This window comes from Oreochromis niloticus, linkage group LG4, assembly GCF_001858045.2.
Source record: "Oreochromis niloticus isolate F11D_XX linkage group LG4, O_niloticus_UMD_NMBU, whole genome shotgun sequence".
Taxonomy (NCBI): domain Eukaryota; kingdom Metazoa; phylum Chordata; class Actinopteri; order Cichliformes; family Cichlidae; genus Oreochromis; species Oreochromis niloticus.
This window is the reverse complement of record NC_031969.2, coordinates 24,003,422-24,019,815: the sequence shown is the minus strand read 5'-3', so window position 1 is coordinate 24,019,815 and position 16,394 is coordinate 24,003,422. Positions and strand designations below refer to the sequence as shown.

At 43.5% G+C, this 16,394-nt stretch overlaps 3 protein-coding genes across 9 annotated transcripts in view; 2 read left to right on the top strand and 1 right to left on the bottom strand.

The window, feature by feature from the left end:
* LOC109194464 (immunoglobulin superfamily member 10) overlaps nt 1-5,747 on the top strand; it is a 34,549-nt gene extending 28,802 nt beyond the window's left edge. For 4 of the 7 annotated variants that reach the window (XM_025906319.1, XM_019357812.2, XM_019357811.2 and 1 more), the window contains exons 4-9: nt 2,928-3,191; nt 3,390-3,653; nt 3,852-4,115; nt 4,314-4,577; nt 4,778-5,041; nt 5,123-5,747. In XM_025906319.1, the coding sequence (XP_025762104.1) occupies nt 2,928-3,191; nt 3,390-3,653; nt 3,852-4,115; nt 4,314-4,577; nt 4,778-5,041; nt 5,123-5,226 (1,424 nt within the window). In that variant the 3' untranslated portion in view covers nt 5,227-5,747. Of the gene's footprint in view, nt 1-2,140; nt 2,417-2,505; nt 2,824-2,927; nt 3,192-3,389; nt 3,654-3,851; nt 4,116-4,313; nt 4,578-4,777; nt 5,042-5,122 lie in introns of all 7 variants that reach the window. The other 3 variants (XM_025906320.1, XM_025906323.1, XM_025906322.1) reach the window with 3 other exon arrangements.
* A 224-nt stretch (nt 5,748-5,971) lies between these two features.
* On the bottom strand, nt 5,972-9,891 carry LOC100693680 (eukaryotic translation initiation factor 3 subunit G). Its single transcript, XM_025906326.1, has 5 exons — nt 9,840-9,891; nt 7,310-7,420; nt 6,585-6,721; nt 6,161-6,267; nt 5,972-6,075 (listed from the first exon to the last, which is right to left on the bottom strand). Exons 1-5 carry the CDS (start codon nt 9,865-9,867, stop codon nt 6,060-6,062), a joined length of 399 nt encoding a protein of 132 aa, XP_025762111.1. The 5' UTR covers nt 9,868-9,891; the 3' UTR covers nt 5,972-6,059.
* A 2,381-nt stretch (nt 9,892-12,272) lies between these two features.
* On the top strand, nt 12,273-15,469 carry LOC109201910 (uncharacterized). The gene is made up of 4 exons (XM_025906324.1): nt 12,273-12,430; nt 13,062-13,155; nt 13,302-13,401; nt 13,507-15,469. The coding sequence occupies exons 1-4, from the start codon at nt 12,370-12,372 to the stop codon at nt 13,882-13,884; spliced, it is 633 nt and encodes a 210-aa protein (XP_025762109.1). The 5' UTR covers nt 12,273-12,369; the 3' UTR covers nt 13,885-15,469.
* The last annotated feature ends 925 nt before the right edge of the window (nt 15,470-16,394 follow it).

Below are 16,394 nucleotides of genomic sequence, written 5' to 3'. Positions count from 1 at the left end.
CTGTGGGTTTTGCACACTTGGTGAAAGCACTATGTTTTTCTTTATCTTTATTGCGTGGATAGGTAAGTATATTTTTTCTGTTGCGCTCTTTACTTTGTTAAAGTTACCATATGTTTCAGAAGGGAACCCATTCTTCGGATGTAGCGCGTTTTTTGTTTTACATCAACTCCGTTTTCAGGGTCTGAGCACTCAAAGTGCAAAGGTCCCGTTAGAATTGCTCCGTTTATTATGATTTTTCGTATTTATGCATGACGAGTCGCACTTTGGGAGCCACAAACACGCTTTTAAATTTACATTGCGCATACGTGTCAGCAGCTGTGAGCATTATATGTACCCTGTTTTCGAAAAGTAGTCTACCTCCTATGTCCTTTTTCCTAAACACTTAAAGGTGGTAATTCACAGTGACTTAAGAAAGAATCCTGACCACCTCACGGTCGTCTCCCAAACCCGAATTTATATGCATGTGTCAGTCTGATTTCCGTTAGGACTGCGATGGAGAGGGCGGCACTACACACATAGATGGACAGAAAATATAATGCATACATATATTATCTATATACTCATTTAAAAAAAAAATAAAAAAAATATCAATATTAAAGGTTTTTCTTTTTAATCAGGTTGGCACATTTGTTATTTGATTAGCAGCATGTGACAATTAAAAGTCACACCTTAGGTTTTTGGAGTGACTCGTGGTCAAAGTATCCAGTCATTTTACTTGAATCCACTTATTTCCTTACCACCTTAATTGCACCTTTCTCTGTCTCGCTCCTGCTAGTTACTAGGTGTTGTTGGTACTACTGTTCACGGTGCAGCTAACATGTCGGTTAATCTGACACATTTTCCTGCATCTATTATTAGTTTCTTTTTTCTCTCTCTCAGCTTTTCAGCTCTACCTTTTGGCCACTGTTACCACACCAAACTCTACACGGTGCGCAAGCGCAAAGCAAAACTAAGGGAGGGCCAGGTTGGGTTAAGAGATTTAATTCGGCAATACAGTTGACCCATCGGCGCAAAAGTGCGTCGGGCAAACGGGAAAATGCCCGGTATGCCAGTTCACCAGTCCAGCCCTACAAGACGCTGTGCACTCAAAGACTTCTTCTCAACTCAGACAGCTCTGTATAGCTGGAATTGACTCTTGTGACAGCAGGTGTACCAACAAAGCTATCAGAAATACACAGTGTCTGTTAAATTCTAACTTAGTTAAAGGGATGATGATCAAGGAACTGACCTCCCAGCCCATTGTTCCTTCACTGGTGCTAGTTTCAGTCATTATGCAATGTACTATTTATAAGATTGGGAAAACCTGCAGTCAGCTGAGACTGAAGAAGTCACTTGGATGAGTGACGAAACGTTTCTCCCACTAAAAATGCTACGTCCAGATGAACAGAATCAAGCTTTGGGGATTTACTTACCTGGATGATTAAGCATGCATCAAGACGTTAGTTAAAGGGAATTATATTCTGACAGAATTTTCAATGGAGGATGTTACGGTGACAGTTGTGTTCAGACGTTTCACTCGTATGGTGACACATCTGAATAACTTGTATTTATGTACAATTATTTGAGTTGATGATCTTGGAATGGGGAGTTGTTTGAAAATGTCTCATTAAGCTTTTAGAGTGGCCTTCCCAAAGCCCAAACATCATCTAGTGTGAACCCACAACAACCTGAAACAAGACGTATAGCTACTAGTCAGTATTTTTCAAAGATATTCTATAGAGACTGGCCACATTTTATTTTTAGCAATGTCATGAGAGTTTTTTCAAGCCTCATATAAATAAGGGGGAGATCGGAAAGGTGACTGTTGTTTTGATTTAAATAAAAATGAATCGAAACTGAATTAGATTAACCTCGCCCAATTTAGTTTGCAAGTAGGAGATCTCAAACCCAAACAAACATTGAGGAGTCTCCTATACCGATCCTTGATAATGTTATTTATATCATTTAGTGTGGCTTTATTCATCACTTTGGACATTTAGTATCCTCCTCAAGGCTTTTGCAACAGTAAATCTTGCTGCTCCAGGTCTGTTAGCCACTGTTCGCAATAAAACATTACCAGCTTATGCATATTTGATAGTTTGTTTTTTTTAAGATTCTGTTTGACTATATGCCTACGTTAAGCTTTCCTGTATCATTTTAGGAAAGCCGGTGAACGCTGCCTGTCCATTAGAACTTAGCCCTCCTAGAGTTGTGGTGAGATTCGGAGACTCCTTATCAGCAAACTGCACTTCATTATCTGACCAGATTGAAGGAATGGGATGGGAGTCTCCATATGGAGGAGTGGACCTTACCCAGGGTGTCACTTCTCTTCCCTTTAAAATTGACTCTGTGCCAGAGTGGGAGATAGGACCAATGTGTTATATGAATTCCCGTGATGGTGATCAGTGTACAGAAGTGTTACCGGTCACTGTTTATAGTAAGTAGCCTTAACTTTATCTAAGCATGCCAGTATTCACTGAATAACATGAAAATAACATCAATTAATTGTATCCCTTTTTGTTACAGAAATGCCAGACAGTGTGTCTTTGAAGAATTTAAGTACAGTGGTGGAAGGCCAACAGTTTGCCATACAGTGTGACATTGTTAATGTTGCACCAGCAAGAAATCTCTCTGTGCTTTGGCACAAAGGAAATTATATCATGAAATCTGAGACATTTGATGAGTCCAGTCCATCTCCCGTCAGTAAGTCATCTGTCCTCACTCTGACTGCTCATAGAGATGATGATGGAGCTGAGATCTGGTGTGAAGCAAAGCTGAACTTGTGGCCAGAGGAACAAGGTCCTCCTCCAGTGCGTTCAGAGGCGCATACTCTGACTGTACTCTGTGAGTTTTTAACATGATCTTAATGTGATCAACAAAATATTTCTTATTGTATTTTAATTTTTTAGAAGTGTATCTGTGTGCAATTTGATTTCACATTTCCTCAGACCCACCAACCTTTATCAGTGCTTCAGATGAGACTCTGGACTTTCCAGCTGGTAAAAGTATGACTTTAAATTGCAATGCTACAGGAAACCCTTTGCCATCATACCACTGGCAATTCCTACAAGCAGCACAAGAGACGCACAAGAATCAAAATGAGAATTATCCAGTTTTGACTCGACCATTTGAGTTTCCAGGAATCTATACCTGCACCGCCTCAAACACCCAGGGCACTGTGACCAAAAACTTCACAGTCAGCGAATCTCCATGTAAGCCCTTATCAGTTAACTCGTTACATTTTTTATCTTTTTATACTTTGTTTTAAATTTTGTGTGCTGCGTTTCAAACTCACACAAAGTGACTGTGCTTAAATTTTTTAAAAGATGAATTTAACTGTCACAAGATTTACTGTATTTTCATTGCTTCAAACTTTTTTCTCTCTGTATTTTAATTTCACACGTCCTCAGACCCACCAGCCTTCATCGATCCTTTAAATGAGACTCTTGAACTTTCAGCTGGTGAAAAAATGACTTTAAATTGCAATGCTACAGGAAACCCTTTGCCATCATACCACTGGCAATTCCTACAAGCAGCACAAGAGACGCACAAGAATCAAAATGAGAATTATCCAGTTTTGACTCGACCATTTAAGTTTCCAGGAATCTATACCTGCACCGCCTCAAACACACAGGGCACTGTGACCAAATATTTCACAGTCAGCGAATCTCCATGTAAGCCCTTATCAGTTAACTCGTTACATTTTTTATCTTTTTATACTTTGTTTTAAATTTTGTGTGCTGCGTTTCAAACTCACACAAAGTGACTGTGCTTAAATTTTTTAAAAGATGAATTTAACTGTCACAAGATTTACTGTATTTTCATTGCTTCAAACTTTTTTCTCTCTGTATTTTAATTTCACACGTCCTCAGACCCACCAGCCTTCATCGATCCTTTAAATGAGACTCTTGAACTTTCAGCTGGTGAAAAAATGACTTTAAATTGCAATGCTACAGGAAACCCTTTGCCATCATACCACTGGCAATTTCCACAAGCAGCACAAGAGACGTACAAGAATCAAAATGAGAATTATCCAGTTTTGACTCAACCATTTAAGTTTCCAGGAATCTATACCTGCACCGCCTCAAACACACAGGGCACTGTGACCAAATATTTCACAGTCAGCGAATCTCCATGTAAGCCCTTATCAGTTAACTCGTTACATTTTTTATCATTTTATACTTTGTTTTAAATTTTGTGTGCTGCGTTTCAAACACACACAAAGTGACTGTGCTTAAGATTTTTAAAAGATGAATTTAACTGTCACAAGATTTACTGTATTTTCATTGCTTCAAACTTTTTTCTCTCTGTATTTTGATTTCACACGTCCTCAGACCCACCAGCCTTCATCAATCCTTTAAATGAGACTCTTGAACTTTCAGTTGGTGAAAAAATGACTTTAAATTGCAATGCTACAGGAAATCCTTTGCCATCATACCACTGGCAATTCCCACAAGCAGCACAAGAGACATACAAGAATCAAGATGTGAATCATCCTATTGTGACTCGACCATTTGAGTTTCCAGGGGTCTATACCTGCACCGCCTCAAACACCCAGGGCACTGTGACCAAATACTTCACAGTCAGCGAGTCTCCATGTAAGCCCTTATCAGTTAACTCGTTACATTTTTTATCATTTTATACTTTGTTTTAAATTTTGTGTGCTGCGTTTCAAACTCACACAAAGTGACTGTGCTTAAGTTTTTTAAAAGATGAATTTAACTGTCACAAGATTTACTGTATTTTCATTGCTTCAAACTTTTTTCTCTCTGTATTTTGATTTCACATATGTCCTCAGACCCACCAGCCTTCATCAATCCTTTAAATGAGACTCTTGAACTTTCAGCTGGTGAAAAAATGTCTTTAAATTGCAATGCTACAGGAAACCCTTTGCCATCATACCACTGGCAATTCCCACAAGCAGCACAAGAGACGTACAAGAATCAAGATGTGAATCATCCTATTGTGACTCGACCATTTGAGTTTCCAGGGGTCTATACCTGCACCGCCTCAAACACCCAGGGCACTGTGACCAAATACTTCACAGTCAGCAAACCTCCAGGTAAGTTCTCATCAGTTAATTCACTACATTTCCCATCTTGTTATCCTTTATCATCTATGAACTTTTTAAATTCTTTTTTAGGTATTGGTTCCGGGGTCATTGCTGGGATCGCTGTATTCGTTGTACTTGTTGTTCTCCTTTTTGGGGCATTGATGTATTACAAATATGCGCTCCGAAAACGCTGAGAGATAATGTATTTTTAAAGTCAAAGAATTTGCTGTGCCAGGTTTAAATCCTCAAAGTTTCTCAGCTACATTCTTAAATTTATTAAAAACATGAAGACTAGTAACATTCAAATAGCATGTTTTGTTTTAGCAATTTGTACACTTTGATTTAGTTTTTATAGAAACATGATTGTACTTATCAATTGTGATTTCTGTATTTTTTTCTTTCAATGTTTTAGTGTTTTGCTTTTTTGACACCATTATAATTACTCAATAAAAATGTTCTTTTCAAATACAGGCTTCATTTGTTGAGATCACAGAGATTCACCGTGTAGTATTAGTACTGTACATTATCAGTATTAGTATGTCCTCACTAATGCACACTAGTTTTCAGGTATGATCTCCTGAAAACAAGATTAGTAACTTTTTACAGCATTGCTCACTTGCCACATGTTGTCTTTTCTCAATTTATTTTGGATCTGAAATCCAGTTTTACAAGTGTGCACACATTAAATCAAAAATAAAGTTGATAATAAGTGTCATGATGGTCATTATCTCTGTCTAGTGGTTTAGGTCTTGTAAAGCCGCTAACACTTTTGCCAGTTATGATTTTGTGATGAGCTTCTTTCCTCTTTTCTATTTACGTCTCCAAATCAAGAAAATAAATAAATATAGTGTTTGTCAAATGTCGAAGACGTAAAGGTTTAAATCAGGATAAAAGCCTAGACAGAAAATGCATTAAAGAAAAGAAATAATAACAAAGACATTTACAACTACTCTCTTTATTACGGTAACAGCCATATTTTACCATGACAATAAAATATGGAATCTTCCTGGGATTTACACTGAATTCCTCAGTTGTTTGACGGTCTGCAAAGAGAGTGAAATTCAGTCAGCAACACGATTATACAACATTATGATAAGTACATTGACAAAACTGACAGACTGAACTCACTTGGCCCATTCAACATTGAGAATAAGATGATCATATCCAAATCCTGACACTCCCGCAATGGCTCTTGCTGCATCCTCCCGACGGTGGAAACTGATAAAGGCAAATCCCTGTTGGAAACAGGATGAGATTACTGAACAATGCTTTGTTTCAGTTCAATGTCAACGGTTTAAAAAAAAGGAGAAGAAAACACACCCAAACTCAGCAGCTGATACTTAAAAAAATAATACAAAAACGACAATTATAAGCCAACCACTCAATTTTCACTTTCACCGGAACACTTGATGGACAACATGTTTGTGTATTTTCTTAATAACAGAAAACTAAACACTGTAGTCAATTTACCAGCTACACCGTCTTGGAAAGAGGTTTGTTAAGAAATTGTTGCTGACACTTTATTAAATCAAATCCTCGCTTTATAACTGACCTTCGACTGTCCCGTGTTCTTGTCCTTGGCCAAATAGATCCTTGAGATTGAGCCAAATGGTCTGAAGAGCTCCTGCAGGTCTGTCTCACCGGTGTCCTCAGAGAGGTTGGTGACACAAATGGTAGCATTGTCATCAGCTGTCAAAAACAAACATAGTGTTTCTATTGAACAATACTTGAGGCTGTGCAGGCATTATCAAAGATACTACCACTACCATTATATCATCCACTGGTTTCTAAAGATCTGTTTTGAAGCCCTGAAGTTTAGCATTTCCACTGTTGCCATCTCGGTTGCAAAAACTGGACGCAATTAGGGAGCCTGGGTGTGACTGTAACACTGCAAGCTCAGTGTAATGTCTTGTGACTGACAACTCATTAGCCATTGAGCATGCAATTTCATCTTCCTTTTTGAAACATAGCATTACCAAGACTTGCAAAAAAGTAAAAAAAAAAAAAAATTATTCAGTATGACTCAAAATAAGTGAGAGCCCATAAACTAAGAAAGCCTTTCCCTCTAAACTTCTATAGGACTGGAAGTCTTTTTGAAACCCTGCATTTCTATCGCCATCTGGTGGCAACACAAAAGAAAGCCACCAGATGGCTGCATTGCTGCACTGGCTTCATTTTTCTGACCTGGAAATTACATCCATGTTTTATAATGCCTATGGCAATTTCTCAAAGAATAACGGGTGTGTATAGTATAAGCAGACAACAATGTGCACTGACCTCTGCGGTTGGGCTGCATGGACTCCCCTCTTCTGGTGCCTCCATCCCTCAAGCTCGGAGAAACATACTTCCCGGTCTTGCTCTGTGCAGGCTGTGCAGGCTCTGGCTCCGCTGGTGAAAGGAAAAGCATGCAACATTAGTCATGATAACTTTAGGAACACCAAACTGCAACAGAACATGTGACAGCAAAGATTTGACTATATGAATGGTATGTTCATGATACCATGGGTGGACAGATCGGTCCGCACTGCAGTGAACGCCAATGCGGGTCTCGCCACTGGCGATATGAGCGCCTAAAAAGTGGCCGACATACGGCGCGCAGTGGGAGATGCCAAACGCCGGTACCGGGAGTGCGTGGAGTCTCGCTTCCACCAGGGCGACACACGGAGTATGTGGCACGGAACACAAGGAAAGCGGCGGGGCCAGACGGCATCACCGGCTGTCTGCTGCACTGACCAGCTAGCAGGTGTGTTTACTTCCATCTTCAACAAGTCCCTGGCGAAGTCTGTGGTCCCCACATGCTTCAAAAGATCCACCGTCATCCCCATGCCCAAGAACAGCAAACCCTCATCCCTGAACGATTACCGGCCAGTTGCACTGACCTCAGTAGTAATGAAGGTGTTCGAGAGGCTGCTGAAGAACATCATCTCCTCCTCCATCCCAGACACCACAGATCCGTTCCAGTTCGCCTACCGACCCAACAGATCCACAAAGGACGCCATTGCCCAATTCCTGCACACCACCCTCAGCCACGTGGACAAGAAACAGGGTAACTATGTGAGAATGCTGTTTGTTGATTACAGTTCAGTGTTTAACACAATAGTGCCCAGCAGACTGTTCACAAAGCTGAGGGATCTGGGACTCAACAGCCGTCTGTGTGCATGGGTGTTGGACTTCCTCACTGGAAGAACTCAGGTGGTGAGGGTGGGTAGATGTGTCTCTAACAGCATCACCATCAACAGAGGAGCACCACAGGGATGTGTCCTCTCACCATTGCTCTACTCCCTCTACACTTCAGACTGTGTGGCCTCCCACGGCTCCAACACTATTGTGAAGTTTCCTGATGACACAGTGGTGTTGGGCGCCATCTCCAACAACGATGAGGCGGCCTACATGGATGAAGTGAAGAATCTGGCATCATGGTGCCAGGACAACCATCTCCAGCTGAACGTTGGTAAGACCAAGGAGCTGGTGGTGGACTTCAGAAGGAGTCAGCACAGAGACTACAAGCCCAGTATCATCAATGGAGCTCCAGTGGAGAAGGTGGAGTCCTTCAAGTATCTCAGTGTCCACATCTCCTCAGACCTGACATGGTCTGCCCACATTAAGGTCCAGACCAAAAAGGCTAGGCTAGGCAGCACCTGTACCACCTACGACAACTGAGGAAGTTCAGGGTATCTCCAGAGATCCTCAGGATTTTCTATACAGGCGCTGTGGAGAGCATCCTCACACAGAACATCACATCCTGGTTTGGGAACAGCTGTGTTAAGGACCAAAAAGCTCTTCAGAGAGGCTGTATCCCAATTCAGGGTCTGCAGTCTCAAAGGCCGCATTTTAAGTAGTGATGTGTCGGTCGTGAACGAAACGGCTCTTAGAGCCGGATCTTTGAAGTGAACGACGCGAGCTGGCTCCTTATAGGGCAGGGGTCTGCAACCTTTTACACCCAAAGAGCCACTTGGACCCGGTTTCCACGCAAAAGAAAACACTGGGAGCCGCAAATACTTTTTGACATCTAAAATGAAGATAACACTGTATATATTGTTTTTTACCTTTGTGTGAACAACTAAGGTGTGCTGCTTATGAAATCCATGAAGTGCTACAGAGAAAATTACATTTTATTTATGTAATCAACACATTTTGAACTCTTAAAGAAATATAACAAAAGCAAAGACACCCAGCTGAACTAAAATGATCCATGTAGCAAACAAAAACTGTTGTCAGCCGCCACCCTTATATCTCCTTTGGGCTTTTGGAGCCTTGACCTGACTTTTAAAAAATAATTGGTAAAAAAGCTCTATGCTGCTGAAAAATTGAAAATAGATATTTGCAAAATTCTGCCTAAATATGTATTTTACCTGGTTAATGCGTGCGGCGGGGGCGTGGTCTGCAGCGCCGCTGCAGGGGAGGCGGACGCACCTGAGCGGCACCCGCAATCACGCCTCGCCGCCTTAAAGCCTGTGCTCTCTCTGCTGTTGTTGTTGGTGGTGTGTGTCGGGCTGTGAGCTGCGAAGCTACAGCCGGCTGTATGCGTACAGCAACCGTGTGCGGAAAGTGGTCAATAAAGAGATGCTGAAAAGCGCGTTCATGCAAACATCGTCGGGTCTGCCATGATGTGTTTACAATGGGACTTCTGCTCCTGAACCTCTGCGCACAGCGTCTGCTAATCGGTGCTGTGCGAAGTCAGTTTACGCAGGACTGTAAGCTGTCATCTGTCGTCTGTGAGGCGTGAGCAGTGTTTGTCTTTAACATAGTTCACGGTGGAGAACAGCTGCTGACATAATGTGGATCCGAAGATCCGTAATTGGCCTACCTGGGGTTGAAAGTCTCGATAAATGCATGGTGTTTCGGCGGGAATACCGGCTTCCGCGAGTCTGACGCTTATATTGAGCGAGGAAAAAAATAATAGAATATAATTTTATATTTCAATATCACAGTAATCTTCCAATTTAGAACTACAAGTTTAAAAGAACTAACATAAATAAAATACACTTCAGCGAAATACTTCTAATTTATTTTCCCAAACCACGCGGAGCCGCACTATAAGGACTAAAGAGCCGCGGGTTGCCGACCCCTGTTATAGGGCTTTGGAGCGTGATGTCACGGGAGGGGTGTGGGCCCCCTCCCGCCATGACAGTAGGCCAAGCAAAGCACACGGAAGCGTCAGCTATGGTTCGTACGTGCTGTGTTGTCGGTTGCAACGGTAGGTCACACGATAGGGAAGGCAAGAAGCTGGAAAATGGGCTTTCTTTTTATCGTTTCCCCTCCTGGAGGCAACGGGAGGGATCTCATGTATCCGATATTACTAAACGAAGACGTCAGGCTTGGATTGCAGTGGTCAGACGAGCGGATATCGAGTTCTCTGCCATCCCCAAACGAGAGCAATTGCCCACCTGAGAATTCATGTTGAGCGAGTAATAGGTAGTTTGCGTAACAAGTTCAAAATGCTACACACTACAATGCCAATCCGATTACTCATATTATGTGAGGGTGAAGACACAACACTGCTTGATAAGATTATTAAGGTGTGCTGTGTTTTGGTGAATATGTGCCCCAGTGTGGTTGTCAAACCAGGGCCAAATGAAACTTGCTCTTGTTGAATATTCATAAAACTGCTGTGTTGCATGTACAGTTCATTGTAAATAATTGTACTTTCTGTAAAGTGGTTTCAATAAAACAGAAAAGAAAAGTATGTTTATTTTTTTTTATTCAAGATCTGTTCACATGTACTTAGCAAGTAGATACACATGAAATGCAAACTATTTACATGGCAACGCACAGCTGGCATCAATCGTGAATCGTTCATCTAGAGCTGCTGAGGAGAAGTCAATGTTATGTGCAACCTCTGGCTGTATCTTGGTCATATGGTCAACGTACTCACAACGTGGAGGCTTAAAAACGGCCAAATCTTGTACCCAACCGTTTGTGAATCAGATGTGCGCCTCCAGGGATTTATAATTACAAAAATGATTTCCCCTATGCGCTGACTCCACAGACAAGGTACGCGAAGATATTGGGATAGGACTACGGCGGTAGGCTGTCGGGGTTTCCACTCCACTGCCTTTTTTCATACGGGTCCACATTACCGATGCACGCTATTTTTTCCAAGTACCGTCTCTTGGCATCTGGGCGCAATCGGTCGCGATACAGCCCTTTGTCTTTTGCGCTGATTTTAAGCATGGTTTTGGCAGTAACGCTTCCAATACAGTGTGTTTGTTTTGATTTGTTGCCTTCTGACATGGCGCCGCGATCCCACAATGCACTGCGGCGTGACGTCAACTCCAAAGCCCTATTGGGACAGCCTCCGTCGCGTAGCTGTGACGTAATTGGCCTTAAAATTGGTGATGGGATTTCCGGCTCTTTTTAGAGAACCGGCTCTTTCGGCTCGCCTCACTAAAAAGAGCCGTCTCTTTCGACTCCCAACCGGCTCTTCAGGCTGTTTTGTTGCTTTAATTAATTTATTATTAACAACAATATAAAATTATGCACAAAAGGAATTACTAATGTAAAAAAAGTGGTTTTATTTATATATGTTTATATATAAATATATAAAGTGGCCCCTAGAGACAAAGCACGTACAAACTCCAAAAAGCACGTATAAATTCCAAACCACATTTCTAGCATTAACTGAACTTCCAAAACAGAGCTACCTAGATCACTTAAATTACACAATTGAAAGCATATGTGTATTGTTTGTGTATTTATACACAAGCACTCATATATATTCAAATAATTTAAAAAAATGTTCATTTACGTGTTACTACCACACACCAAATCCAGTCGTTGGTAATTCCTGGCTTGTATAGCCACTAGGTAACAAAAGCTCAACACTGCCCCTAGCATCCTGGAGCACTTCTGTTGTGTTTTGTACATGTTTTGGAGTTTGTACGTGCTTCGGAGTTTGTACGTGTTTTGGAGTTCGTACGTGCTTTGTCTCTAGGGGCCACCATAAATATACTTTTATTTATTCACTCCACATAAAGTGTAATAAATAAATCATATAATACAAAAACCAACTATTAACATTTAACCTTTTAACTATTTAAATTTTCAGCTTTTTCCTTTAGGGTGAAACAACACAAAACACTGCAAACCACAACACAATTAAATATAAATTAAAATATGAGAACAAAAAGAAGATGCACATTCTCTGTATTATAGGCCTGCATGAATACACTTTCTGAATCCTTTATCATCCGCAACTGAAAATAGTTGTGGATGATTACTATACCTTTCTAATGTGACGTTGTTGTCCCTGGCTCTCTTTCTCTCTCTTTCCCTCCAGCTCTGTTCCTGTGCTACTGCCCACAACGCATAGTGCGACGCAGCCAGGTCAGTGCGTAATGATGTCATCAGCTGCGGAGGAGGTTGAAACGGCGGCAGAGGACAGCAACACCCGCAAATGTAAGATATGTGTGAAGGAGTGAAACAAATGCCAAGATGTAAAAGTTAATGGAAGGTTAATAGTAAATGTCAAGGTGAATCATGTGACACCTGTCTGACCCACGTGACCGTAAATGCACAGACCTGCAAAGCTGTGAATCCTGTACCAGACGGAGGGCAGTATGAATAGAAGTATCACCACTACAAGTGCAATCAACTGCACTAATATGACCCCTCCTGAGCCCCAAACAGAAATGTCAACATATACCAGGCAGGAATGTAGCTGTGTCCGCAGCACATCATATATACATTTGCAACGGTTATCACACCTGCCATGTCAAATATTTCAAAGGGGATATTTCAAAGCGCCCTGAGGCAACTTTTGTTGTGATTTGGCGCTATCTAAATAAAACTGAATTGAACTGAATCAAAAATATGACAGAGAACCCCCTGACCCCAACCTAGGGCCTGATAAAGTAAATGTTCTACCCCAGTCAGTGCTGCCCCTGTCCCACAATAAATCGTTTTGCCTGACATTGCAGTGTGTATGTCCCACACAGCTGTATATGCTGAACAGACAGCAAACGGAGAACTGCTAAAACAGAAGTGCAGGATGGTGGGGAATGTAATCCAATGTCATGCTGCATTACAGGGACCAAGGAGCAGACGGCAGACCTCATCCGACTCCGCCGTGACAATGAGCACCTGTTCACGGGTGCGAAACACTCAGCCGCAGTGGGTTGGAGGTACAGCAACAGTATGAGGTTTACAATTATTGAGGTACAAGGGACAGTGAACTGTCTGCCCTGTGGTCCCAATCCAGTACATCCTGCTGTGGATGCCATAAACGAAATGACCTGATATACATGTGCTCTCATATGTCGTCTGTCAGAGAAATCATGGAGAAGATGGACCTGGCGGGGAAAATCTCCCCTGTGCAGGCCAAACGCAAATGGGAGAACCTGAAGAGGAAATACAAAGTATCTACAGTGGTAGTGACAGATGTAACTCCACACGTAACACTGAGATGTCACCTATGTAAACCTGCAATGTTGCTGTTGTTGCCAACTGCCATTTGTGATGTACTCTGCCCTCAGGAGTGCAAGTATCCAGCGACGGGCGAGGGTGCAAGTGGAAAGCCCACTGCCGCAACATGGCCCTGGTTTGGTGCCATGGATGAGGTGCTAGGACAGAGGCCCTCCACCAGGCCACCTGTCCTAATCTCCTCCATCCAGGAGGACACACCAGGGCCCAGTGCAGCAGTGGGCAACCCACTCCCACACCAGGAGGGGCAGGAGGATGAGGAGCCGCCTGAGGCACGGGTGGCGAAAAGGAGGAGGGACGGGGAGGATGAGCTCATTGCCCTAATAAAAGAGGACATGGCTCAGCAACGCCAAATGGAGGAACGGAGAGCCGAGAGGATGGACAGGCTGATAGGTGTCCTCGAAAAGCTAGTGGAGCAGAAAAAGGACTGAGTCGTGTCCACAGACAGCCACTGTACATAGTTGCACTTTATTTATGCTGGCACCCCAACCTTTTTTTTTTTGTACAAACATGATTATTTCAGTTGTGTAAATAAAACAGCCAGAACATCCCAACTGTGAGTACATGTCTGTCACAAACTACATAACACAATTCCGGGGGGCCTGACCTATTGCACATGCCACATTGTGAAAATAAAAACAGTGCAACGTAAAACACAACATGACTGTGGGAAATGCACTGCCCACTGTGGTCCAGGATAAACCTGAGTGTCCCAGCATGCACATACATCATCAACCAGGCCTGACAATTGCCTGAGCAGGGAGTCTTGGGCAGTGCTGCTTGGTCCGCTGGACCAGGACCAGAGAGATGAGGGAGGTGCCACAGGTAAGACCCCCGGTTCGCATAGCCAGGTACTGAGTGGAGCATCCCACATAGGCATCCCCAGATGTTGCTCAGGCATGCTCATTCCCACTGTCCACCGCATCATCCTCCACTTGGGTCTGCAGGGCTGGTGAAACTGACAGCTGCCATGTCACTGGATTGTAATCATGGCGATGGGAAAACAACATGGTAACAACAAGCATGTTAATACAGATCTGTCACGTGAAATCCCAGCACTGTGCAGATGCACCACTAAGGGATACTTGACTGCTGACAATAATCGTGGTCTGGGGGTACCTCCTCCAGTGCAGACACCTCAGCAGATAGCTGGTCCCGCCAGTGTGCACCACTGACTGCCTCCACACCAGTCTCCCCCTCATCTTGGGCATCATCCTCGGGCTCCTCATCTGGGGCCACAATGTCACCAGCACCGATGCAGATGTTGTGCAGCACGGCACATGCTGTTATGACCTGCGACGGATGGTGTGGTGCACCTCCAGCGCTTGCAGGAAGATGACATGGAACCTCGTCTTCATCATTCCAAAGGCACGCTCTATGACAGAGCGTGCCCTGGAGTGATGTGCGTTAAAGTGCTGGGCTCCCGTACCGTGGACTGGCCTCTTGTAGGGGGTGATGAGGGGGAGTGGATGTTGGAGACATGGGTACCCTCCATCTGCAAGGATGAAATGCCTTGGGGGAGGGTAACGGGCCTGTCGGTACAGTGGGCTGTGGCGGAGGACCCTGGAGTCAGGCACTGACCCCGGCCAGCCCACATGTGTATCGACAAAGCGGCCCTGATGGTCACATACCGCCTGCAGGATTATGGACGGGAACAACTTCCTGTTCCTGTAGCACTGACCATCAGGGCCGCTGGGGGCTTGATGCGGACATGGCAGCAGTCAATTGCACCAGCAGCCTTCACAAAGGCCCTGTGGCCTGCCAGCTGTGCAAACCCATTGGACATGGCATCTAGGTCTTCTGGGGTCCGTGGGAGGTGGATGACCTGGTGGCGCGTGGCCACCACCTCCTCTGTGACCCTGTGCACGATGCAGTGGACAGTGGCACGGGGTATTGCGAACACCCTGGACACAACTCTGTAGGCTGCTCCACTCGCCAGCCAGAAGAGGAACACAAGGGCCTCGATCAGGGCACCCCACCCATGTCTCCGTTCCTGGTTCAGTCTATTCAGCAGCGCTGTCACGGACTCCCTGCTGAGGCGGAAATCGGGCCTCATTATTGAAGAATGTGTCCAGGACTGGGACACTCAGGTTAATCCTGCAGTACAGGGGTCTGGTGAAAGTAAATACAGGACATGACAGACTGTCAATGGAGAGTTGTATTGGTAGTCAGTATAAGCTTTTAATGATATAAGTTTGCATATGATAGAATACTGTATGTTGACCTCTGATGACTTAGACTGTTGTCCACTACAAGACTGTTTTATAAATTCTTTCTCACAGCGATAATAGCTAAACAAGCAGGAAGAGGAGAGCTGGACACTTTTATCTGCGCTCCTTAACAAGAAGAGGGGCCGCGTCCTTCTGAATCTCACAACACACACACACATACACCTGAACCACTCTTATCTTCATTCCCTACGCACTAACATTCCTCTGCCTATGAATAGAAGTATTCACTGTTGTATTGCTTTGTATATAAATAAAGACCAGAGCGGTAACAGGGCGCGCATCACAGGGCCCCCACTCTGGTGTGAGTATTCTGTGACCGCCCTTGTATACAAGTGAAAACCACAGCGTCTGTGTGTGTTTCTACCCTTAGACTCTTAGCTGAAGAAGTGTCTTTAGAATAAATCTCTTGACACAGACATTCTTTTATTCTAGTTATTAATCTGACTGTTGCTGTTCTTATTTTCGCAGGCAGTGGACACTGTGCTTGTGGTGACATTATTTGGGTTTTTGGTTAATTGCACGTGTGTGGCATGTCCTGGGCGCACACACTCCTATTTGGGACTCACATCTACAGTGGCATATATCAGGGTGTTACGCTAGTACACAGGTACACACGTCATATATCTCAGGGGGGAGGAATGTCGCCATGTATTTATCACTGTACCTGCACGTGGTTGTCCCGTAGTCGCAACAGGATCATTCGTCTGTGA

Coding starts and splice junctions, on each gene's coding strand:
- LOC100693680 (XM_025906326.1), bottom strand. CDS start 9,867: ATGCATTTATCGAGACTTTCAACCCCAG. Junction 6,722..7,309: donor CATGCAGCCCAACCGCAGAG/GTCAGTGCACAT, acceptor TGTTTTTGACAG/CTGATGACAATGCTACCATT. Junction 6,268..6,584: donor AGAACACGGGACAGTCGAAG/GTCAGTTATAAA, acceptor TGTTTCCAACAG/GGATTTGCCTTTATCAGTTT.
- LOC109201910 (XM_025906324.1), top strand. CDS start 12,370: ATGATGTCATCAGCTGCGGAGGAGGTTGAAACGGCGGCAGAGGACAGC. Junction 13,156..13,301: donor TCAGCCGCAGTGGGTTGGAG/GTACAGCAACAG, acceptor GTCGTCTGTCAG/AGAAATCATGGAGAAGATGG. Junction 13,402..13,506: donor AATACAAAGTATCTACAGTG/GTAGTGACAGAT, acceptor CTCTGCCCTCAG/GAGTGCAAGTATCCAGCGAC.